Source organism: Dryobates pubescens, chromosome 24 (genome assembly GCF_014839835.1).
Source record: "Dryobates pubescens isolate bDryPub1 chromosome 24, bDryPub1.pri, whole genome shotgun sequence".
NCBI classification, from domain to species: domain Eukaryota; kingdom Metazoa; phylum Chordata; class Aves; order Piciformes; family Picidae; genus Dryobates; species Dryobates pubescens.
The window spans coordinates 16,116,011-16,142,204 of record NC_071635.1 but is presented as its reverse complement, the minus strand read 5'-3'; the positions used below and the strand labels follow the sequence as shown (position 1 = coordinate 16,142,204).

General features: G+C 55.2%; 1 protein-coding gene across 6 annotated transcripts in view; it reads right to left on the bottom strand.

Annotated features, from left to right (window-relative positions):
- Nucleotides 1-1,867: 1,867 nt before the first annotated feature.
- LOC104309327 (mitogen-activated protein kinase 10) overlaps nt 1,868-26,194 on the bottom strand; it is a 119,864-nt gene continuing 95,537 nt past the window's right edge. For 5 of the 6 annotated variants that reach the window (XM_054172768.1, XM_054172769.1, XM_054172772.1 and 2 more), the window contains 5 exons: nt 20,519-20,701; nt 14,883-15,007; nt 11,679-11,742; nt 10,457-10,534; nt 1,868-2,192 (listed from right to left, as the gene is read on the bottom strand). In XM_054172768.1, the coding sequence (XP_054028743.1) occupies nt 2,050-2,192; nt 10,457-10,534; nt 11,679-11,742; nt 14,883-15,007; nt 20,519-20,701 (593 nt within the window). In that variant the 3' untranslated portion in view covers nt 1,868-2,049. Of the gene's footprint in view, nt 2,198-10,456; nt 10,535-11,678; nt 11,743-14,882; nt 15,008-20,518; nt 20,702-26,194 lie in introns of all 6 variants that reach the window. The other variant, XM_054172771.1, reaches the window with a different exon arrangement.

Below are 26,194 nucleotides of genomic sequence, written 5' to 3'. Positions count from 1 at the left end.
GAGGAGAGATGACTCAGCTCTTGGTTAGCTTCCCACTCAGGTAAGGAGTGAGTGGAAAGCTGCTGAGTGTTGTTTTGGCTGGAGAATCCTTGCCTTGGTTCTGAGGTTCTCTTTGAAGTTCTGCCACTCTCTGCTTGCTGTCACTTACCACTGGGACTCCTCTGTGCTCTCACCTGGCCAAGACAGCTGGATAGTCACTGTTGGATTCTCCAGACCCTGCCCAGCCTGGCTGCTGCTGGAGACCCTTCCAGCCCAGTGCCACAGCTGATTGCTCTCAGAGGCCAGGAGCAGCAGGCCCCTGCCCTCCGTGGTTCTGTTCCATCTAACACAGCTGATAAACCTTCCTGGGGAAGGTCACCAGCAGAAGGACAGCCACAAGCCCCTGGGGAAGGGCTCTTCCCCTTTCTCTGCTGTGAGGATCCCTGCAAGGGAATGACTGAAAGGGAAAGCAAGCTGCAAGCCCCAGGTACACACTGAGAAGGCTGCAAATGTCCTTTCTCCATTTAACCTGCTAAAGAGCCAGGCAAAACCAAAGCACAGCACCCCAGCAACCCACTTGCTAAATGCTGCATGGCCTTTGGCCCACAAGCTCTGCTCAGCCCCCTGCAGGCACACATCCAACCCCTACCAGAGAGCCCAGCCAGGAGCTAAGGTGGGCACTCACTTCACCTTGACAGGAGGAGCTGCTTGCTGACCTCTCTGGGCTTAGCATGACAGAACTGGCAGGGCTGGAAGGGAGCTCAAGGACCATCCAGCCCCAACCCCCCTGCCCTGGGCAGGGACACCTCACACCATAGCAGGTTGCTCACAGCCACCTCCAGCCTGGCTGCCAACACCTCCAGCCAGGAGGCTTCCACCACCTCCCTGGGCAGCCTGTGCCAGGCTCTCACCACCCTCCTGGCCAACAACTTCTTCCTGACAGCCAATGTGAAAGCCCTTCAGCCTTGTTGCCTGTGGCTGGCAGGGGTAGCTGTGCTGCCTTCCAACCTGGGCCTAGCTTGGTGTGCATCTGCTCTCCAGGTGGGAAAGAGCAAACCTGAACCCTCCCAGACACAGAGTGCCCTGTGGAGCTCCCTGGCTGCTGCTGCTTTCAGCCCAAACTCCTCAGCAGCCCCAAACACTACACACACAGCTCTCAGCAGAAGCCTTGCTGCTCCACCTTCAAGGGATGCCAGAGCCTGCTGTGCTTGGTTGTACTTCCACAAAGCCCTCACCCAAGAGATGCAAACCTCCTCGAGGGGCCAGCCTGATGGGATGGCTGCTGGGGGGGGGGGGGGGGAACATCACAGCATGGAGTGTCTGTGGGGGGCACACACCGAGCAGGGCTGCCCAGCCTGAGGCTGGGGGGGGGGGTGGGGGAGGGGGAAAGGCTTCATGTGCAGCCTGCAACCTGCCTGCCTGGGGCAGAGGCCAGGGCAGGAGGGAGAGTCAAGGCAGACTCAGGCTGGAGAGAGGCTGCTGCACACCTTGTCATGTCCCTGTGGGGAGGGCAGGGGTGGGGGCTGCTGCTTTTGCAGCCATTCATGGGGTTGGGGTGGGCTTGTTTTTTACATCTTCTGGGAAAGGGATGAGAAAGGGGTGGGGGGGGGAGGGGGGATGGAAAAAAAGAAGAGGATTTTTCAGTCCCTTTTTTTCTTGGCTTGCTTTCTTCTTCTTCTTCTTCTTCTTTTCCCCCTCCCTCCCCAGGAAGCATTCCCGGGAGAAGCCCAAAAGCAGAGCAACTATCACTGCAATATACAAGTGGAGCTTAGCTGCATTCCTCACATAGCTCCGGAGGAGAGAAGCAGGCTGAAAAGGAGGGAACAAACAAAAGCTTGGGTTCGGCTCGGCTCGGTTTGGTGGCGGCTTTGTCTGCTCGCTCGCTTGCTCGCTCGTTTCGTCGTTTGCTTGCTGGCTCGTCGGCTCGGTCCGGCCGAAATCCTGGCGGTCGCTTTCTCTTCCCTCTCCGGGCCCTTCCCCCCAGCCCGCTGCTCCTTCCCAAAGCTTTCCTTCCCGTGCCGGCTCGCATCACCCTCTGAAGAAGGCTGGGTTTCGCAGGCAGGCGGCTAGTCACCTGCAACAGCCCAGCGGTCCCGCAGAAGCTTCCAGGCTGCTGTCCGTGTCGGACGCCAGGGTTTGATCCGTGGACATGGACGAGATGTCGTTGACAGAGGAGGACGGAGGGAGGCTTTCGCTGCTGTTCACTGCTGCACCTGTGCTACGGAAAGCAACACCAGCGTGATTAAACCCGAACCCCCCCTGCCGCCGGCGGCGCGGCCCCGGGGAAGGGTCCTGCAGGGTCAGCCGCTCCCACCGTGCCCTCGCCGGCTCTGCCCGCGCTGGGGCTGAGCCACGGCCCGCAGCACCGCAGCTCTGCCTCTTGCAGCGCCTCGCTGAGTCGTAGAACCACACAACCACACAGTCATAGAACCACAGAACCACACAATCAGAGAGCCTTAGAACCACAGAACCACAGAACCACAGACCCACACAATCACAGAACCATAGAACCTTAGAACCACACAATCATAGAGCCTTAGAACCACACAACCATAGAATCATAGAACCACACAACCATAGAATCATAGAACCACACAGTCATAGAACCACAGAACCACACAATCACAGAGCCTTAGAACCACAGAACCATAGAACCACAGACCCCCACAATCACAGAACCATAGAACCTTAGAACCACACAACCACACAATCATAGAACCACAGAACCACACAATCACAGAGCCTTAGCACCACACAACCACAGAACCATAGAACCACACAGTCATAGAACCACAGAACCACACAATCAGAGAGCCTTAGAACCACAGAACCATAGAACCACAGACCCACACAATCACAGAACCATAGAACCACACAATCACAGAGCCTTAGAACCACACAATCACAGAACCATAGAACCACACAATCACAGAGCCTTAGAACCACACAACCACAGAATCATAGAACCACACAGTCATAGAACCACAGAACCACACAATCATAGAGCCTTAGAACCACAGAACCATAGAACCACAGAACCACACAATCACAGAACCACAGAACCACACAATCACAGAGCCTTAGAACCACAGAACCACACAATCACAGAGCCTTAGAACCACACAACCACAGAACCACACAGTCATAGAACCACAGAACCACACAATCAGAGAGCCTTAGAACCACAGAACCATAGAACCACAGACCCACACAATCACAGAACCATAGAACCTTAGAACCACACAACCACAGAATCATAGAACCACACAGTCATAGAACCACAGAACCACACAATCACACAATCATAGAGCCTTAGAACCACACAACCACAGAATCAAAGAACCACACAGTCATAGAACCACAGAACCACACAATCATAGAGCCTTAGAACCACAGAACCATAGAACCACAGACCCACACAATCACAGAACCATAGAACCACAGAACCACACAATCATAGAACCATAGAACCACAGAACCACACAATCATAGAACCATAGAACCACACAATCATAGAACCATAGAGCCTTAGAACCACAAAACCACAGAATCATAGAACCACAGACCCACACAATCATAGTCTTAGAACCATAGAACCTTAGAACCACAGAACCACAGAATCATAGAACCACAGACCCACACAATCATAGTCTTAGAACCATAGAACCTTAGAACCACAGAATCATAGAACCACAGACCCACACAATCATAGAGTCTTAGAACCATAGAACCTTAGAACCACAGAACCACACATCATAGAACCTTAGAACCACAGAACCACACAATCATAGAACCACAGACCCACACAATCATAGAGTCTTAGAACCATAGAACCTTAGAACCACAGAACCACACATCATAGAACCATAGAGCCTTAGAACCACACAATCACAGAACCATAGAACCACAGAACCACACAGTTATAGAAACATAGAACCACAGAACCACACAATCATAGAACCTTAGAACCACACAATCACAGAACCATAGAGCCTTAGAACCACAGAACCACACAATCACAGAACCATAGAGCCTTAGAACCACAGAACCACACAATCATAGAACCACAGAACCACATAATCACAGAACCACAGAACCACAGAACCACACAACCATAGAACCACATAACCACACAATCACAGAACCATAGAACCACACAACCATAGAATCATAGAGCCTTAGACCCACACAATCACAGAACCATAGAACCACACAATTATAGAAACATAGAACCACAGAACCACACAATCATAGAACCTTAGAACCACACAATCATAAAACCATAGAGCCTTAGAACCACAGACCCACACAATCACAGAACCATAGAACCACCAAACCACACAATCACAGAACCATAGAGCCTTAGAACCACAGAACCACACAATCACAGAACCATAGAGCCTTAGAACCACAGAACCACACAATCACAGAACCATAGAGCCTTAAAACCACAGAACCACACAATCATAGAATCACAGAGCCTTAGAACCACAGAACCACACAATCATAGAATCACAGAGCCTTAGAACCACAGAACCACACAATCATAGAATCACAGAGCCTTAGAACCACAGAACCACACAATCATAGAATCATAGAGCCTTAGAACCACAGAACCACACAATCATAGAACCATAGAAGCACAGAATCATACAATCATAGAATCATAGTACCACAGAATCAACAAGGTTGGAATAGACCTCAGAGCTCAGCAAGTCCAAGCTGGCACCCAACACCTCCTGACAACTCAACCATGACTCCAAGTGCCACATCCAATCCCCTCTTGAACACCTCCAGGGATGGGGACTCCACCACCTCCCTGGGCAGCACATTCCAACAGCTAACTACTCTCTCTGGGAAGAACTTTCTCCTCACCTCCAGCCTAAGCCTCCTCTGGCACAGCTTGAGACTGTGTCCTCTTGTTCTGGTGCTGGGTGCCTGGGAGAAGAGACCAACCCCTTCCTGGCTACAACCTCCAGGCTAAGCAACCCCAGCTCCCTCAGCCTCTCCTCACAGGGCTGTGCCCCAGACCCCTCCCCAGCCTTGTGCCCCAGACCCCTCCCCAGCCTTGTGCACCCAGACTTGCACAACACACACAAAACCAAACCAGACCTAACTAAACCAGACCAGACCAAGCAAACCAGACCAGACCAAATCAACCAAAATCAAACCAAACCAAACCATAAGGTCCTGGGAAATGCATGTTTGGGGTAAATCAGCACAATTCTCCCTGACACAGCACACAGACCTGAGAGCTGCTGCAGTCCCAGAGCACCCAGACTCACAACACACACAAAACCAAACCAAACCAAACCTGAGAGCTGCTGCAGTCCCAGAGCACCCAGACTCACAACACACACAAAACCAAACCAGACCAAACCAAATCAAACCAAACCAAACCAAACCTGAGAGCTGCTGCAGTCCCAGAGCACCCAGACTCACAACACACACAAAACCAAACCAGACCAAACCAAATCAAACCAAACCAAACCTGAGAGCTGCTGCAGTCCCAGAGCACCCAGACTCACAACACACACAAAACCAAACCAGACCAAACCAAATCAAACCAAACCAAACCTGAGAGCTGCTGCAGTCCCAGAGCACCCAGACTCACACAACACACACAAAACCAAACCAGACCAAACCAAACCAAACCAAACCAAACCTGAGAGCTGCTGCAGTCCCAGAGCACCCAGACTCACAACACACACAAAACCAGACCAGACCAAACCAAACCAAACCTGAGAGCTGCTGCAGTCCCAGAGCACCCAGACTCACACAACACACACAAAACCAAACCACACCAGACCAAACCAAAGCAAACCAGACCAAACCAAACCAAGCCTGAGAGCTGCTGCGGTCCCAAAGCACCCAGACTTGCACAACACACACAAAGCCACACCAAACCAAACCAAAGCAGACCTAACCAGACCAAACCAAACAAGACCAGACCCAACCAAACCAAACCAGACCTGAGAGCTGCTGCAGTCCCAGAGCACCCAGACTCACACAACACACACAAAACCAAACCAAACCAGACCAGACCAAAGCAAACCAGACCAAATTAGACCAAACCAAACCAAACCAGACCTGAGAGCTGCTGCAGTCCCAGAGCACCCAGACTCACACAACACACACAAAACCAAACCAAACCAGACCAGACCAAAGCAAACCAGACCAAATTAGACCAAACCAAACCAGACCTGAGAGCTGCTGCAGTCCCAGAGCACCCAGACTCACACAACACACACAAAACCAAACCACACCAGACCAGACCAAAGCAAACCAGACCAAATTAGACCAAACCAAACCAAACCTGAGAGCTGCTGCAGTCCCAGAGCACCCAGACTCACACAACACACACAAAACCAAACCAAACCAAACCAGACCAGAGCAAACCAGACCAAATTAGACCAAACCAAACCAGACCTGAGAGCTGCTGCAGTCCCAGAGCACCCAGACTCACACAACACACACAAAACCAAACCAAACCAGACCAGAGCAAACCAGACCAAATTAGACCAAACCAAACCAGACCTGAGAGCTGCTGCAGTCCCAGAGCACCCAGACTCATAAACACACACAAACCCAAACCAGACCAGACCAAACCAAACCAGACCTGAGAGCTGCTGCAGTCCCAGAGCACCCAGACTCGCACAACACACACAAAACCAAACCACACCAGACCAAACCAAAGCAAACCAGACCAAATTAGACCAAACCAAACCAGACCAAACCAAACCAAGCCTGAGAGCTGCTGCAGTCCCAAAGCACCCAGACTTGCACAACACACACAAAACCACACCAAACCAAACCAAAGCAGACCTAACCAGACCAAACCAAACAAGACCAGACCCAACCAAACCAAACCAGACCTGAGAGCTGCTGCAGTCCCAGAGCACCCAGACTCACACAACACACACAAAACCAAACCAAACCAGAGCAAAGCAAACCAGACCAAATTAGACCAAACCAAACCAGACCTGAGAGCTGCTGCAGTCCCAGAGCACCCAGACTCACACAACACACACAAAACCAAACCAAACCAAACCAGACCAGACCAAAGCAAACCAGACCAAATTAGACCAAACCAAACCAGACCAGACCTGAGAGCTGCTGCAGTCCCAGAGCACCCAGACTCACACAACACACACAAAACCAAACCAAACCAGACCAAAGCAAACCAGACCAAATTAGACCAAACCAAACCAGACCAGACCTGAGAGCTGCTGCAGTCCCAGAGCACCCAGACTCACAACACACACAAAACCAAACCAGACCAAACCAAATCAAACCAAACCAAACCAAACCTGAGAGCTGCTGCAGTCCCAGAGCACCCAGACTCACACAACACACACAAAACCAGACCAGACCAAACCAAACCAAACCTGAGAGCTGCTGCAGTCCCAGAGCACCCAGACTCACACAACACACACAAACCCAAACCAGACCAGACCAAACCAAACCAGACCTGAGAGCTGCTGCAGTCCCAGAGCACCCAGACTCACACAACACACACAAACCCAAACCACACCAGACCAAACCAAACCAAACCAAACCAGACCTGAGAGCTGCTGCAGTCCCAAAGCACCCAGACTCACAACACCAAACCAAACCAGACCAGACCAAAACAAACCAAACCAGACCAGAGCAGACCTGAGAGCTGCTGCAGTCCCAAAGCACCCAGACTCACACAACACCAAACCAGACCAGGCCAAACCAGACCAGACCTGAGAGCTGCTGCAGTCCCAAAGCACCCAGACTCACACACAAAACCAAACCAGACCAGACCAAACCAGACCAGACCAAACCAGACCAGACCAAAACAAACCAGACCAAAACAAACCAGACCAAAACAAACCAGACCAAAACAAACCAGACCAAAACAAACCAGACCAAAACAAACCAGACCAAAACAAACCAGACCAAAACAAACCAGACCAAAACAAACCAGACCAAAACAAACCAGACCAAAACAAACCTGAGAGCTGCTGCAGTCCCAAAGCACCCAGACTCACACAACACACACAAAACCAAACCAAACCAGACCAAACCAAAGCAAACCAGACCAAACCAAACCAAATTAGACCAAACCAAATCAGAGCAAACCAGAACAAACCAAACCAAACCAGACCTGAGAGCTGCTGCAGTCCCAAAGCACCCAGACTCACACAACACACACAAAACCAAACCAGACCAAACCAAAGCAGACCTAACCAGACCAAACCAAACCAAACCAGACCAAACCAAACCAAACCAGAGAGCTGCTGCAGTCCCGAAGCACCCAGACTCACACAACACACACAAAACCAAACCAGACCAAACCAAAGCAGACCTAACCAGACCAAACCAAACCAAACCAGACCAAACCAAACCAAACCAGAGAGCTGCTGCAGTCCCGAAGCACCCAGACTCACACAACACACACAAAACCAAACCAGACCAAACCAAAGCAGACCTAACCAGACCAAACCAAACCAAACCAGACCAAACCAAACCAAACCAGAGAGCTGCTGCAGTCCCGAAGCACCCAGACTCACACAACACACACAAAACCAAACCAGACCAGGCCAAACCAAACCAGACCAGGCCAAACCAAACCAGACCAGGCCAAACCAAACCAGACCAGGCCAGACCAGACCTGAGAGCTGCTGCAGTCCTGAAGCACCCAGACTCGCACAACACACACAAAACCAAACCAAACCAAAGCAGACTTAACCAGACCAAACTAAACCAAACAAGACCAGACCAAACCACACCAGACCAAACCACACCAGACCAAATTAGACCAAACCATACCAAACCAAATTAGACCCAACCAGACCAAAACAAACCAGACCAAAACAAACCAGACCAAACCAAACCAGACCAGCAGCATTCAAGAATTCAGCAGCACACAGCAGCCCTTCTACAGCAGCCCTGAGAACCCCAGCCCCAAACTGTCCTGGTCTGTGGGCAGTGCTCCACTTGCTGTGCTTAGCAGCTGCCTGCTGCAAACAAGAGCTGGCTCCTGCAGGGATGGGTGGCAGGGGAAGTGCAGAAAAGACAAGAAGGGCATTCAAGAGAGAAGAATCCCATCTCTGAACATGCTGTTGGGTAGGAAGCTTGCCACTGACTTCACACTGTTGCAAAAGAGCAACAGGTGAGAAACAGCTCCTGGGACCTGCTCCTGCCCTTGCCATGGGCTTGACAGCTACTCTGAGAAGCCACACATCACCTGCCTTGCTGCTAGGCAGGGATTCCTCCCTCAGGGGACTCACAGAGCAGAATCACAGAGCTGTCAGGGTTGGAAGGGAGCTCCAGGCTCAGCCAGGCTCAGCCCCCTGCCATGGGCAGGGACACCTCACACCACAGCAGGTTGCTCACAGCCACCTCCAGCCTGGCTGCAAACACCTCCAGCCAGGAGGCTTCCACCACCTCCCTGGGCAGCCTGGGCCAGGCTCTCACCACCCTCCTGGCCAACAACTTCTTCCTCACAGCCAATCTCCAGCTCCCCACTTCTACTTCTGCTCCAGCCCCCCCACTCCTAGACCTCCCTCACCCCCTCCAAAGTCCCTCCCCAACTTTCCTGGAGCCCCCTGCAGATCCTGGGAGGCCACCAGAAGGTCTCCTGGGAGCCTTCTCCTCTGCAGCCTGCACAACCCCTCTCCTCACAGGGCTGTGCCCCAGACCCCTCCCCAGCCTTGTGCCCCAGACCCCTCCCCAGCTTTGTTGCCCTTCTCTGGACACCTTCCAGCAGCTCAACCTCTTTCCTACCCTCAGGAGCCCAGAGCTGGACACAGGACTCAAGCTGTGGCCTCAGCAGTGCTGAGCACAGGGCACAAGGACTTCCCTGCTCCTGCTGGCCACACTCTGCCTGACCCAGGCCAGGCTGCCCTTGGCCTTCTTGGCCCCCTGGGCACACTGCAGGCTCATGTTCAGCCTACAGTACCCCCAGGTCCCTCTCTGCCTGGCTGCTCTCAGCCCCTCTGCCCCCAGCCTGTGGCACTGCCTGGGGTTGCTGTGGCCAAAGTGCAGCCCCTGGCACTTGGCTGTGTTCAATCTCCTGCCCTTGGCCTCTGCCCCTCTGCCCAGCCTGGCCAGGTCCCTCTGCAGAGCTCTGCTGCCCTCTCACAGCTCAGCTCCTGCCCCCAGCTTGCTGTCAGCTGCACATTCCCTGCTGATGGACTCCATCCCCTCCTCCAGATCATCAATGAAGATATTGATCAGGCTGGGGCCCAGCCCTGCTCCCTGGGGCACAGCACTGGTGCCTGGCTGCCAGCTGGCTGTGGCACCATTCACCACCACTCTCTGGGCTCAGCCTCCAGCCAGTTCCTCACCCAGCTCAGAGCTGCTGTGCCAGCCACGGGCTGCCAGCTTGGCCAGGAGCTTGCTGGGGGGGATGGTGGCAAAGGCCTTGCTGAGGTCCAGGCAGACTGCAGTTCTCCCTTTGCCATTCCAAACAAACACAGCAGAGGAATTCAATGGGGCTGAGTACCTGAAGGAGAAGGCTGGCCTTTTACTACACCATTTTTAGTCTTTTCTTCAGAATTCATTACTTCTTTGTAGATGAGTTCTGCAAGAGAGAAATGCAGCAGTTACAGCCAGCAGCCAACCAGTGCTTGAGGATACACAGTGCTGGAGCCCTCCCCTGAGCTCCCTAGCTCTGCCCTTGCCTGCACAACTCTGGCAGCTCTACCTGCCTAAGGCTTCTCTTCCACTCCCCTCCTCTCCTCTCATCTCCTTTTGGAGCTGAATTCAGAAGATAGGATTCAGGTAGAGGATCTGAATTGGTTCATGGTGCCCTAGCTAGGGATGGGGCAGCAGAGTAACACAGAGCCTTTAACTGGGGGCAAAATCCTCCTCATCACCCTGCTGCTCACCTTCTGCTCTCCAGGTCACAGAATCCTAGAGTCACAGAGCTGGCAGGGCTGGAAGGGAGCTCAGGGCTCAGCCAGCTCCAACCCCCTGCCCTGGGCAGGGACACCTCACACCACAGCAGGTTGCTCACAGCCACCTCCAGCCTGGCTGCAAACACCTCCAGCCAGGAGGCTTCCACCACCTCCCTGGGCAGCCTGTGCCAGGCTCTCACCACCCTCCTGGCCAACAACTTCTCCTCACAGCCAATCTCCAGCTCCCCACTTCTGGTTCTGCTCCAGCTCCCCCACTCCTAGCCCTCCCTCACCCCCTCCACAGTCCCTCCCCAGCTCTCTTGCAGCCCCCTGCAGCTCCTGCAAGGCCACCAGAAGGTCTCCTGGGAGCCTTCTCCTCTGCAGCCTGCACAACCCCAACTCTCTCAGGCTGTGCTCAGAGCAGCTCCAGCCCTCTGCTCCTCCTCCTGGCCCTGCTCTGGACACCTTCCAGCCCCTCCAGAGCCTTCCTGGCACAGAGGCTGCAGAGCTGGCCCCAGAGCTGCAGCTGTGGGCTCAGCAGAGTGGAGCAGAGGGGCAGAATCCCCTCCCTGGCCCTGCTGGCTGTGCTTCTCTGCAGATGATCTCCCTGAGGTTTTAGGGAAGCACTGGCACCTGCAGCTCCTCTGCCCTGTGCAGGCAGTGATCAGCCATCCCTTACCTTTCCCCCCTGAGGCAGGGGTGGGTAGGGCTAGTGCCAGTGCTTCACCTCAGAGGAGCTCTTGCCCTGCCCCACAGACACCCTTGGTGGTGCCAGGAGGCTGCTTTGCCCCTGAGCTGCCACTGAGCAGCTCAGCAGAGTGTGGTTACCTTTCCACTCCTCGATTGTGTGTTCCCTTTCATCCAGCTGCTTGTCATAGATCTGAGGAGGAGGCTGCAGGAGGGAAAGGAGAGCTGTTGAGTTGCAGGGAGATGGAATTGATTGGTTGCATGAAATTAAATGAAAGCCACTTAATTGTGAAGAATTAGGAGCATCTGTAAGGAGAGAGCCTTCTCTCTCTCCCTGTTTCCCATCCTGCACAAGCAAACCCACAGTGGAATATTTCCCCTTCTGGGATCCAGCTCTTTGTGCAGAAGAAACCAATCTGCTTCTCCCTCTTCCTCATCAAGCAGAGGCAAAGCTGCAGCTGAAACAGGACCCAGAGCTGCTGTGCTTAGGCTGAGCCCAGAAGCTCCACACAGAGCCTGTGGGCACCAACAGAGAAAGAGCCTTCAGGGTACCAGGCAAAGGCTGGTCCTGATTGATGAGTACTGCTCATGGAAACACCTGGGCTGGGCTGCAAGGGAGCTGCAGAGCCCCTGCAGGCCAAGCCCCTGCCCTCAGCAGGGACATCCTCCCCTGCAGCAGCTTGCCCAGAGCCCTCTCCAGCCTCCCCTGCAAGCTCTCCAGCCATGGGGCCACAACCACCTCCCTGGGCAACCTCTTGCAGGCTTCCAGCAGCCTCCTGGGGCACAACTTGTTCCTCACATCCAAGCTCCAGCTGCTCTGCTCTCATCTCAACCCATTGCCCCTGGGGCTGTCCCTGCAGCCCTTTGGCAGCAGTCCCTCTGCAGCCTGCTTGCAGCCCCTGCAGGGACTGGCAGCTGCTCTGGGCTCTGCCTGCAGCCTTCTCTTCTGCAGGCTCAACACCCCCAGCTCCCTCAGCCTGGCCCCACAGCAGAGCTGCTCCAATCCCTTCCATCCTACAGGAAGGTTGGAGAGAGGATGTTTGCAAAGGCCTGCAGGGACAGGACCAGGGGCAATGGCTTCAGACTAGTGAAGAGCAGATTGAGATTGGCTATGAGGAAGAAGCTCTTTACTAGGAGGGTGGTGGAACACTGGAACAGGTTGCCAAGGCTGTTTCACTGCTGAAACCAAGGCTGGAATCAGCAGTGAAACCAAGGCTGGAATCAGAGCAGAGTGAAAACCAAGGGTGGAATCAGAGCAGAGTGAAAACCAAGGCTGGAATCAGAGCAGAGTGAAAACCAAGGCTGGAATCAGCAGTGAAACCAAGGCTGGAATCAGAGCAGAGTGAAAACCTAGGCTGGAATCAGCAGTGAAACCAAGGCTGGAATCAGAGCAGAGTGAAAACCTAGGCTGGAATCAGCAGTGAAACCTAGGCTGGAATCAGAGCAGAGTGAAAACCTAGGCTGGAATCAGCAGTGAAACCAAGGCTGGAATCAGAGCAGAGTGAAAACCTAGGCTGGAATCAGCAGTGAAACCAAGGCTGGAATCAGCAGTGAAACCAAGGCTGGAATCAGAGCAGAGTGTGTCTGCAGCCTATGGGTGGCAGCAGCTGCCTGCAGTTCCAGGGAGCCATTTTCCTCCCAAAGGATATGGATGTGGGAGCTGTTCCACTCTCAGGAGTAGCAAAGGATGGAGTCTGGTTGTGAATTTGGACGAGAAGGAGCAAATGAGGCTTTTCTCGTGGGCAGTGTAACTCTGCCTCCTTGCTGCCCAGCTTCTTGGCCCTTAGGCATTTGACAGAGGCCTTCTGAAAGGAGGTTTGCAGCAAATTGAGCAGCCAGTGACAGGAGCCAAACATGCCCGCTGCTACAGCCCCCAAAATAGCCACACAGAGCTTTTGTAGTAACCACAATTACCAAAGCATCACAAAATTAACCCCCCCCAAGGAAGCAAACAACAAGGCCAAGGTGAGCAGAGGGCTGCAGAGCCTCCCCTGTGGGGCCAGGCTGGGAGAGCTGGGGCTGTGCAGCCTGGAGAGGAGAAGGCTCCAGGCAGACCTCAGAGCAGCCTTCCAGTACCTGAAGGGCTCCAGGAGAGCTGGGGAGGGACTTGGGACAAGGGCTGGGAGTGCCAGGCTGAGGAACAATGGCTTGGAGCTGGGAGAGGGCAGATTGAGAGTGGAGAGGAGGAAGAGATCCTTGAGAGTGAGGCTGGGGAGACTCTGGCACAGGCTGCCCAGGGAGGCTGTGGCTCTGCTCTGAGCACAGCCTGAGAGAGTTGGGGTTGTGCAGGCTGCAGAGGAGAAGGCTCCCAGGAGTCCTTCTGGTGGCCTTGCAGGAGCTGCAGGGGGCTGCAAGAGAGCTGGGGAGGGACTTGGGCACCGGTTGCCCAGGGAGGCTGTGGCTGCCTCCTGCCTGGAGGTGCTGAAGGCCAGGCTGGACGAGGCCTTGAGCCAGCTGGGCTAGTTGAGAAGCATCCCTGCCCATGGCAGGAGGCTTGGAGTGGATGATTTCCAACCTAAGCCATTCCATGGTACTCTGAGGCTGATGTGCTCTCACTTCCCCTGAGCAGCAGGGGTGGGTTGCTGTGCCCCTGTGAGGGAGCAAGGGCAGTGGGCTCAAGCTTACACTCAAGCCCTGCCATGCCTGGCCCTGCCTGTGCAGAGCTGAGTGCCAGCACCCTGCAGACCTGGTGGGGAGCTGTTTTCAGAAGGCTTGGCAGGGCAGGGCTTGCCTCTGCATCTGCTCCAGCACTGCAGGGGCTGTGGAGCAGCCTGAGAGGCAGGGAGGGATGGGGCACAGAGAGCAGAGGCAAGGGGGGCTGCAAAACCAACGGTGGGAGGGGAAACCCTCTGCTAAAGAGCTTAGAGCCCTGGAAGAGGTGACTAAAACATTGCTCTGTGCTTTGCTGCAGCCTGGGCTGTGCTCCTGCTGCCATGAACACAGCTGTTTCTGCAGGGCAAGCCAAAGCACAGCCCAGGCTGCTGTCACCAGAGGACTCCAGGCCTCCCTGGCCACAGAGGAAAGGGAAAGGGCCTTGGGTTTCATCCTGTGCTGCCCAGGAGCTCCACAGGGAGCTGGACATGATCTCAGCTGGATGTGCTCCTGTGTGACCTGTGCTGGATCCTATGGTCCTGCTCTGGCAGCAGGGTTGGCCTGGAAGCCCTCCAGAGGTCCCTTCCATCCCCTAACATCCTGTGATCTCATTGCAGGTAAACCCCAAGCCCACCCCAGCCCCCACCCCACTGTTCCTTGGAGGCATGCTGGTGCCCAAGCCGCTGTGAGGCAGCAGGAGCCTTGAATCCCACCTGCAGTTAGCAGCCTGCAGCACAGCCAGGCCTGACTTACCGCCTCCACTTCTGCTGGGTCATACCAGACATTAATGTAGGGGTGCTGTAAGGCTTCATCTACTGATATCCTCTTGGCAGGGTCAATGACCAGCATCTTTGATAGAAGGTCCCTGGCTTGGCTGGCTAGAACAAGGAAATCAGACAAAACACAGCATTAGTACCAAGCAGTCGCTGCCTGCAGCAAGAACTCCTTCAGCTGGGCCAGGAGCAGGGACCCAACCCCTTTAGGGACCACCTGGACCTCTGCCCTGCTGCAGCAAGAGCTCTTCAGTCATCAGTGGAAGGTTAGGAAGGTGCCAAGCTCAGGGCTGCACACCATGAATCCCCTGGCAGGCTCCAGTGAGGTGTTGCATGTGGTAGGCAGCCCCCCAGGCAGGGGGCTCAGGAAGGCAGCCAAGAAAAATGTGCTTGGGGTACCTGCACCATGGCCAGGCTCAGACAACAAAAGTCCCCCTGGGGAAGCCTGAAGCCACTGAATCAAAGCCTGGAACTTAGAGGGGCTCAGAAAAAAACAACCATCCCAACCTTTTTCTATGCTTTGAAGTTTCTCCCCTAACCTTCTGGGAGGCAGTGGTTGGAGAGCAGCCAGGCAGAGAGGGACCTGGGGGTGCTGGGGGACAGTAGGTTGAACAGGAGCCAGCAGTGCGCCCAGGGGGCCAAGAAGGCCAAGGGCAGCCTGGCCTGGGTCAGGCAGAGTGTGGCCAGCAGGAGCAGGGAAGTCCTTGTGCCCTGTGCTCAGCACTGCTGAGGCCACAGCTTGAGTCCTGTGTCCAGCTCTGGGCTCCTGAGGGTAGGAAAGAGGTTGAGCTGCTGGAAGGTGTCCAGAGAAGGGCAACAAAGCTGGGGAGGGGTCTGGGGCACAAGGCTGGGGAGGGGGCTGGGGCACAGCCCTGTGAGGAGAGGCTGAGGGAGCTGGGGTTGCTTAGCCTGCAGAAGAGGAGGCTCAGGGGAGACCTTCTTGCTCTCTGCAACTCCCTGCAGGGAGGTTGGAGCCAGCTGGGGGTTGGTCTCTTCTGCCAGGCCCCCAGCAGCAGAACAAGAGGACACAGTCTCAAGCTGTGCCAGGGGAGGTTGAGGCTGGAGGTGAGGAGAAAGTTCTTCCCAGCAAGAGGAATTAGCCACTGGGATGTGCTGCCCAGGGAGGTGATGGAGTCCCCATCCCTGGAGGTGTTCAAGAGGGGCTTGGCTGTGGCACTTGGAGCCATGGTTTAGCTGTCAGGAGGGGCTGGGTGCCAGGTTGGACTTGCTGAGCTCTGAGGTCTTTTCCACCCTTACTGATCCCATGATTCTCTAAGGAGGTGCAGCTACCAGGCTTCTCTCTAGGGCACCCCATTGGAAGTGATAAAGCCAAACCTGTAGCCTGGGATCAACACAGGAGAGTTTGGGAGTGCCTTGGAACTGCTTCAGTGTGGTTTGTGCCATGGAATAAAAGACTAAACCAGTGGGGACACATCATCCACCAGGACAGAAATGCAGCCCCCTGTGTGGACAGTGAGGGGGCTGTTGCATCCTTGATTTCTTTCCCCTGGCAGCACTGTGCCCATCAGTGCCACAGACTCGTCCTGCTGTTACCCAAAGGGGGGGTTGGCATTTGGAATGGGCAGCAAAACCCAAACCCAGGTGAAAAAAGAACCCCAAACCAACAGCCATCTGGAGTGCTAGCAGCCATGGAGTGTCCTAAGCTCTTCCATGCTCAGAGCCCTGGCCTGTGTAACTGAGACAGGGGAAAGGAGGGGAAGTGCTGCAAGTGCAGAAACATCAGTGGGCATCTCAGCAGGCAGGGGGGAGGAACATGCCTGGAGCTGCCTAACTGGGGCCTGGAGCTGCCTAACTGGGGCCTGGAGCTGCCTAATGGGGAGCTGGAGCTGCCTAACTGGGACCTGGAGCTGCCTAACTGGGGCCTGGAGCTGCCTAACTGGGACCTGGAGCTGCCTAAGTGGGGCCTGGAGCTGCCTAACTGGGTCCCGGAGCTGCCTAACTGGGTCCCGGAGCTGCCTAATGGGGAGCTGGAGCTGCCTAACTGGGGCCTGGAGCTGCCTAATTGGGACCTGGAGCTGCCTAATTTGGACCTGGAGTGACTTCAGTGGGACCTGGATTGACTTCAGTGGGACCTGGATTAGCTTCAGTGGGACCTGGAACTGCCTAATTGTGGCCTGGAGCTGCATAATTGGGGCCTGGAGCTGCCTAATTGGGACCTGGAGCTCACTAATTGGGAGCTGGAGTGACTTCAGTGGGACCTGGATTGGCTTCAGTGGGGCCTGGAGCTGCCTAATTGGGACCTGGAGCTGCCTAATGGGGAGCTGGAGTGACTTCAGTGGGATCTGGATTGGCTTCAGTGGGGCATGGAGCTGCCTAATTGGGGCCTGGAGCTGCCTAATGGGGAGCTGGAGTGACTTAAGTGGGACCTGGATTGGCTTCAGTGGGGCCTGGAGCTGCCTAATTGGGAGCTGGAGTGACTTCAGTGCGGCCTGGAGCTGCCTAATTGGGGCCTGGAGCTGACTAATTGGGAGCTGGAGGCACTTCAGTGGGACCTGGAGTGGCTTCAGTGGGACCTGGAGCTGCCTAATTGGGACCTGGAGCTGCCTAATTGTGGCCTGGAGCTGCCTAATTGGGAGCTAGAGCTGCCTAATTGGGAGCTGGAGTCACTTCAGTGGGACCTGGATTGGCTTCAGTGGGCCCTGGAGCTGCCTAATTGGGACCTGGAGCTGCCTAATTGGGAGCTAGAGCTGACTAATTGGGAGCTGGAGTCACTTCAGTGGGACCTGGATTGGCTTCAGTGGGGCCTGCAGCTGCCTAATTGGGAGCTAGAGCTGCCTAATTGGGAGCTGGAGTGACTTCAGTGGGACCTGGAGCTGCCTAATTGGGAGCTGGAGTGACTTCAGTGGGACCTGGATTGGCTTCAGTGGGGCCTGGAGCTGCCTAATTGAGACCTGGAGCTGCCTAATTGGGACCTGGAGCTGCCTAATTGGGAGCTGGAGTCACTTCAGTGGGACCTGGAGTGGCTTCAGTGGGGCCTGGAGCTGCCAAGCTGAATTTCAGCTGCATCACAATGGCTTGGCACAGAGGATAGAGAGGCTTGGCAGGGAGGGGGAATGGAAGCCTGGGCTTGGTTGGCTTGGTTCTGTAGGGAGGTTTTTGTGAAGCTTTGAACAGAATAGAATCAACCAGGTTGGAAAAGACCTCAGAGCTCATCCAGTCCAACCTCTCCCCCAGCACCACCTGATCAACTCAGCCATGGCACCAAGGGCCTCATCCAGGCTCTTTTTAAACACCTCTGGGCATGGGGTCTCCACCACCTCCCTGGGCAGCTCATCCCAATGGCCAATCTCTCTTGCTGAGAAGAACTTCTTCCTAACCTCCAGCCTCAACCTCCCCTGGCACAGCTTGAGACTGTGTCCTCTTGTTCTGCTGCTGGCTGCCTGCCTGGGAGAAGAGACCAACCCCCAGCTGGCTCCAACCTCCCTGCAGGGAGCTGCAGAGAGCAAGAAGGTCTCCCCTGAGCCTCCTCTTCTGCAGGCTAAGCAACCCCAGCTCCCTCAGCCTCTCCTCACAGGGCTGTGCCCCAGACCCCTCCCCAGCCCTGTGCCCCAGACCCCTCCCCAGCTTTGTTGCCCTTCTCTGGACACCTTCAAGTCTCTCAATGTCCTTAACCTCAGGAGCCCAGAGCTGGACACAGGACTCAAGCTGTGGCCTCAGCAGTGCTGAGCACAGGGCACAAGGCCTTCCCTGCTCCTGCTGGCCACACTCTGCCTTTGGCTTGCTGAGCTTCTGTGTGGTAGCCCAGCCTGTGGATTGGTTCTGGGGGTGTTTTAGATGCTGTGCCTATGCTTTGCAGGGCTGTAGTTTGTGAGCAGCCTCTCTGGGGCAGTTTTCAGGCTGTGCCTAGAAAAACCTCCCACAGCTCACGAGCAGAAAGCGGTGGAATGTAAATGAACCACTCTTGGGTGCAAAAAGGGGAAGAATGGGTAGGTTCTAAACCATCCCCATTGGGCAGGCTGTCAGCAAGGTGGGGTTGTATATACTAACCTTCTCCTTTTGGCTTCCTGGCTCTGGGAGACACTAACTGGCTTCTGCTTGGCTTTGCTGACCTTGGCTGTGCTCTTTGGTGTGGCTGAGTAGCCTAACTAAACAATGCTCTCTCCTTTCTCCTGTCCTCTTGTGTCCAGGGGGGCAAGGAGGGGGTAAGAAGGGGGTGAGGAGAGGGTAAGGAGGAGGTAAGGAGGAGCAGCCTAACAAAACAATGCTCTGCTCTTTCTCCTGTCCCCTTGTGTCCAGGGGGCTAAGGAGCAGGTAAGGAGGAGCAGCCTAACAAAACAATGCTCTGCTCTTTCTCTTGTCCCTTTGTGTCCAGGGGGTAAGGATGGGGTAAGGAGGAGCAGCCTAACAAAACAATGCTCTGCTCTTTCTCTTGACCCCTTGTGTCCAGGGGGTAAGGAGCAGGTAAGGAGGAGCAGCCTAACAAAACAATGCTCTGCTCTTTCTCTTGACCCCTTGTGTCCTAGGGGGTAAGGAGGGGGAAAGAAGGGGGTGAGGAGAGGGTAAGGAGGAAGTAAGGAGGTGCAGCCTAACAAAACAATTCTCTGCTCTTTCTCTTGTCCCTTTGTATCCAGGGAGGACAAGGAGGAGGTAAGGAGGAGCAGCCTAACAAAACAATGCTCTGCTCTTTCTCTTGTCCCCTTGTGTCCAGGGGGCTAAGGAGCAGGTAAGGAGGAGCAGCCTAACAAAACAATGCTCTGCTCTTTCTCTTGTCCCTTTGTGTCCTAGGGTTTAAGGAGGATGTAAGAAGGGGGTGAGGAGAGGGTAAGGAGGAGGTAAGGAGGAGCAGCCTAACAAAACAATGCTCTGCTCTTTCTCTTGTCCCTTTGTGTCCAGGGGGTAAGGAGCATGTAAGGAGGAGTTGCCTAACAAAACAATGCTCTGCTCTTTCTCCTGTCCCCTTGTGTCCAGGGGGCTAAGGAGCAGGTAAGGAGGAGTAGCCTAACAAAACAATGCTCTGCTCTTTCTCTTGTCCCTTTGTGTCCAGGGGGTAAGGAGCAGGTAAGGAGGAGCAGCCTAACAAAACGATGCTCTGCTCTTTCTCCTGTCCCCTCGTGTCCTAAGGTTTAAGGAAGGGGTAAGAAGGGGGGGAGGAGGAAGTAAGGAGGAAGTAAGGAGGAGCAGCCTAACAAAACAATGCTCTGCTCTTTCTCCTGTCCCCTTATGTCCAGGGGGTAAGGAGCAGGTAAGGAGGAGCAGCCTAACAAAACAATGCTCTGCTCTTTCTCCTGTCCCCTTATGTCCAGGGGGGCAAGGAGGGTAAGCTATTAGCAGCTGCCCTGCTTGTCCAGAGGGGGTTCTTGTGCTGTTTATCCCTGTCAGTGTTGTCTGGTTTGTACACATTCATTGCATCTCGTTGCAGGACTGTAGTTCTGCTTTGTAAACACAGCTTTCATTTGCTTCCAACTGGCAACTTGATGTTGGGGGGGAGGGGAAGGGGGTGTGGAATTTCCACCCCCCCCACACCTTCCATCCCCGCTTCCCAGTTCCCCAGTCCTGCGTGGGAAGAGTTTTTCCTTCTGGCCCCTCTGGAAGAGGCGAAGGAGCTGCAGAGAGAGAGAGAGGAGGCGAGCCAGCCCTCCCCTTGGGCACACCTACCTTTGAGTTTGTTGTGTTCTGAGTCAGCAGGGAAGAGAGAGTCTGGGAAGAGCTTGGGGAAGGTGAGGCCGGCGTACTTGGGCCTGTTCTCCACGTAGTTCCTCACCGTGGGCTGCAGCTTCTTCATGAACTCCGGGCAGGGCGTCCCCAGCTGCTCTATGACTTTGTTCCACTGGTCAATATCTGAGCGGCAGGAGTTAAGGCAAACGCGGTGCAGAGCCTGGCACCTCCCTCTGAGCCTCCTCTGGGAGCCCTCAGAAGGCTTCAGCTCCCCACAGGACACCTTCAGCCTCGCTCTGCCTGGGCAGCACCGCGCCTCCGGCTCCTGCAGCCGGCAAGGGGCAAACTCGCCCCCACGGCTTGGCTTGCTTGGGGGGCTGAACGTGGGAGCATGGGGTCATGGAGTCATGGAGTCAGGGGATCATGGGGTCATGGAGTCATGGGGTCATGGGGTCATGGAGTCATGGGGTCATGGAGTCATGGGGTCATGGGATCATGGGGATCATGGGATCATGGAGTCATGGAGTCATGGAGTCATGGAGTCATGGGATCATGGGGTCATGGAGTCAATGAATCATGGAGTCATGGGATCATGGGATAATGGAATCATGGAGTCATGGAATTGTGGAATAATGGGGTCATGGAGTCAGGGGATCATGGGGTCATGGGGTCAGGGGATCATGGAGTCATGGAGTCAGGATCATGGGGTCATGGAGTCATGGGGTCATGGAGTCAGGGGATCATGGAGTCATGGAGTCAGGGGATCATGGGGTCATGGAGTCATGGGGTCATGGAGTCATGGAGTCAGGGGATCATGGAGTCATGGGGTCAGGGGATCATGGAGTCATGGAGTCATGGGGTCATGGAGTCATGGAGTCAGGGGATCATGGAGTCATGGGGTCAGGGGATCATGGAGTCATGGGGTCATGGAGTCATGGAGTCAGGGGATCATGGGGTCATGGAGTCATGGGGTCATGGAGTAATGGAGTCAGGGGATCATGGGGTCATGGGGTCATGGAGTCATGGGGTCATGGAGTCATGGAGTCAGGGGATCATGGGGTCATGGAGTCATGGGGTCATGGAGTAATGGAGTCAGGGGATCATGGGGTCATGGAGTCATGGGGTCATGGAGTCATGGGGTCAGGGGATCATGGGGTCATGGACTCATGGGGTCAGAGGATCATGGAGTCATGGAGTCATGGGGTCATGGAGTCATGGGGTCATGGAGTCAGGGGATCATGGTGTCATGGGGTCATGGAGTCATGGGGTCAGGGGATCATGGAGTCATGGAGTCAGGGGATCATGGGGTCATGGAGTCATGGAGTCATGGAGTCATGGAGTCGTGGGATCATGGAGTAATGGAGTCATGGAGTCATGGAATTGTGGAATCATGGGGTCATGGAGTCATGGGGTCATGGAGTCAATGAATCATGGGGTCATGGGGTCATGGGATCATGGAATCATAGAGTCATGGAATTGTGGAATCATGGGGTCATGGAGTCATGGAGTCGTGGGATCATGGAATCATGGAGTAATGGAGTCAATGAATCATGGGGTCATGGGATCATGGGATCATGGAATCGTGGAGTCATGGAGTCATGGAATCATGGAGTCAATTAATCATGGGGTCATGGAGTCATGGAATCGTGGAATCGTGAAGTAATGGAGTCATGGAAGCATGGGGTCATGGAATAATGGAATTGTGGAATCATAGAGTCATAGAATCATGGAATTATGGAAACTTGGAATCATAGAGTCATGGAATCATGGAATCATAGAGTCATAGAACCATGGAATCATGGAGTAATGGAATCAAGGAATTGTGGAGTCCTGGAATCATAGAATCATGGAATCAGAATCACAGGGCTGGCAGGGCTGGAAGGGAGCTCAAGGCTCAGCCAGCTCCAACCCCCTGCCCTGGGCAGGGACACCTCACACCACAGCAGGTTGCTCACAGCCACCTCCAGCCTGGCTGCAAACACCTCCAGCCAGGAGGCTTCCACCACCTCCCTGGGCAGCCTGGGCCAGGCTCTCACCACCCTCCTGGCCAACAACTTCTTCCTCACAGCCAATCTCCAGCTCCCCACTTCTACTTCTGCTCCAGCCCCCCCACTCCTATCCCTCCCTCACCCCCTCCAAAGTCCCTCCCCAGCTCTCTTGCAGCCCCCTGCAGCTCCTGGGAGGCCACCAGAAGGTCTCCTGGGAGCCTTCTCCTCTGCAGCCTGCACAACCCCAACTCTCTCAGGCTGTGCTCAGAGCAGAGCAGCTCCAACCCTCCATGTCCCCTTGGCTGCACTGCTGGAGCAGGGAGGAGCACTGCAGTCACCTGCAGTCTCTGTTCATCACTCTGTGGAGGGTGAGGTGGAGCTGGCTCACAGGACTTGTGCAGAAGTCACCCTCACCTCATCTGCTTTGCACTTCTGGGTTTACAGATTCATAGAATGGATTCATGGAATGGTTTGGGTTGGAAGGGCCCTTCAAGAGCATCCACTTCAACCATGCTCTATGTTCTTACATTCTCTATGTTCTTAGATGCTCTGTGCTCTTATCTGAGTGTGATGCTGCTTCCTACAGTCATGGAATCACAGAATCACAGAACAGTTTGGGTTGGGTTGGGTTGGGTTGGAAGAGACCTTCAAGAACATCCAGTTCCAATCCGCCCCCTGCCATGGGTAGGGACACCTCACACCAGCCCAGGGCCTCATCCAACCTGGCCAGGGAGGGGGCAGCCACAATGCAGAGCCTGGCACTCCCCTCTGAGCATCCTCTGGGAGCCCTCAGCTCCCTTCAGGACACCTCTTTAGCCTCTCTCTGCTGGGGCAGCACTGCGCCTCCAGGTCCTGCAGCCGGCAAGGGGCAAACTCTCCCTCACGACTTGACTTGCTTGAGGGGGCTGAACATGGAATCATGGGGTCATGGGGTCATGGGGTCATGGGGTCATAGAACCATGAAATCATGGTGTCATGGGATCATAGAATTATAGACTCACAGAGCTGGCAGGGCTGGAAGGGACCCCAAGGCTCAGCCAGCCCCAGCCCCCTGCCCTGGGCAGGGACACCTCACACCACAGCAGGTTGCTCACAGCCACCTCCAGCCTGGCTGCAAACACCTCCAGCCAGGAGGCTTCCACCACCTCCCTGGGCAGCCTGGGCCAGGCTCTCACCACCCTCCTGGGCAGCAACTTCTTCCTCACAGCCAATCTCCAGCTCCCCACTTCTACTTCTGCTCCAGCCCCCCCACTCCTATCCCTCCCTCACCCCCTCCACAGTCCCTCCCCAGCTCTCTTGCAGCCCCCTGCAGCTCCTGGGAGGCCACCAGAAGGTCTCCTGGGAGCCTTCTCCTCTGCAGCCTGCACAACCCCAACTCTCTCAGGCTGTGCTCAGAGCAGAGCCACAGCCTCCCTGGGCAGCCTGTGCCAGAGTCTCCCCAGCCTCACTCTCAACAATTTCTTCCTCCTCTCCACTTTCAATCTCTCCTCCCCCAGCTCAGAGCCATTGTTCCTCAGCCTGGCACTCCCAGCCCTTGTCACAAGTCCCTCCCCAGCTCTCCTGGAGCCCTTCAGGTACTGGCAGTCTGCTCTGAGGTCTCCCTGGAGCCTTCTCCTCTCCAGGCTGATCAGCCCCATCTCTCCCAGCCTGTCCCCACGGGGGAGGTTCTGCAGCCCTCTGATCATCTTGGTGGCCCTGGTGGTAATTTTGCTCAACCCATGCAGCCAGCAACCCCTCAAGAGCAATTTGATGTCACAAGCCTGCTCTGGGACTGATTTTCTATGGACAAATGAAGCTTCCCTGATCTTTCTAGCCTGTTACTGACCAGTGAGAGACAGAACCTCATACTTAAAGCCAAATTCTAGTGGAGACACTTTGTATGAAGCTGTTTGGTTGTTGCTTTGGTGTTGTCTTGAGACAGCAGCTAGGCTCTCTGATAGGTGTCCTGCAGCTCTCCCAGCTCTCCTGGCTCTGTGTAATCAGTGCCCTCTCTGCACCACACTCCCTCTCAGTGCTGAGACTGAATCTGAGGACAACAGAAAGACCCAAACCCAGCAGAGGACATGCAGCCCTGGCTAGAATGATGCCACCATGGATGGCAGCTGCCTTGAGAGCACACTGGAAACAGAACAGCTTTCAAAGGGCAAAACACTGAAAGCATTTCAGCACAGGGAGCTGTAAACCAAGTCAGTTCTTCTGAGTTGTTGCTGTCATGAGAGGCAGAAGAGTGGAGGAGTTTCCCAGGTACTAGAGAGAGCTCCTCACAGCCTAGGAGAGCAATCAAGTCAAGAGGATGAAGAGAAGCAGCAGCCAGGCAAGACACAGAGCTGTAGGATCATAGAATCACAGAGCTGCCAGGGTTGGAAGGGAACTCAAGGCTCAGCCAGCCCCAGCCCCTGCCCTGGGCAGGGACACCTCACACCACAGCAGGTTGCTCACAGCCACCTCCAGCCTGGCTGCAAACACCTCCAGCCAGGAGGCTTCCACCACCTCCCTGGGCAGCCTGGGCCAGGCTCTCACCACCCTCCTGGCCAACAACTTCTTCCTCACAGCCAAGCTCCAGCTCCCCACTTCTACTTCTGCTCCAGCCCCCCCACTCCTAGCCCTCCCTCACCCCCTCCAAAGTCCCTCCCCAGCTCTCTTGCAGCCCCCTGCAGCTCCTGGGAGGCCACCAGAAGGTCTCCTGGGAGCCTTCTCCTCTGCAGCCTGCACAACCCCAACTCTCTCAGGCTGTGCTCAGAGCAGCTCCAGCCCTCTGCTCCTCCTCCTGGCCCTGCTCTGGACACCTTCCAGCCCCTCCAGAGCCTTCCTGGCACAGAGGCTGCAGAGCTGGCCCCAGGGCTCCAGCTGTGGGCTCAGCAGAGTGGAGCAGAGGGGCAGAATCCCCTCCCTGGCCCTGCTGCAGCCCAGGCTCTGCTTGGCAATTGAAGAAGGTGAACTCCATGACAGAATGAGCCCAGGGAAACCAGCAGCTTGCAATGCCAGTTTGTGTGAGCTCATTGCAGGCACAGCCAGCACACACTGGGTTAACTGAAGAGTCTTTGACTGATTTCCTTTCAACTAGTATGCAGCTGTCTGAGGGAAACCAGGTTTTGAAGCAGTCTGTGTGACATTAGGTTAGGACAGAATCCTAGGCCAGCCATGGGCTTCAGGCCATCAGCAGTTTGGAGCCAGCCAGGACAGCTGGACCTGAGCTGGCTGCAGGTCTTGTCCAGCCTGACCTTGAAGCTCTCCAGGCATGGGGCCACAACCACCTCCCTGGGCAACCTCTTGCAGGCTTCCAGCAGCCTCCTGGGGCACAACTTGTTCCTCACATCCAAGCTCCAGCTGTTCTGCTCTCATCTCAACCCATTGCCCCTGGGGCTGTCCCTGCAGCCCTTTGGCAGCAGTCCCTCTGCAGCCTGCTTGCAGCCCCTGCAGGACTGGAAGGCTGCTCTGAGGTCTTCTGCAGGCTCAGCACCCCCAGCTCCCTCAGCCTGTCCCCAGGGCAGAGATTCTCCAGCCCCCTGAGCATTTCCTTGGCCTCCTCTGGACCCTCTGCAGCAGGTTCATGTTCTTGTGCTGGGGGCTCCAGCTCTGGCCCCAGCCCTGCAGGTGAGGTCTCCCCAGGGCAGAGCAGAGGGGCAGGATCCCTCTCTCCAGCTCTGGCCTCCCTGCTTTGGGTGCAGCCCAGGCTGCCCTTGGCCTC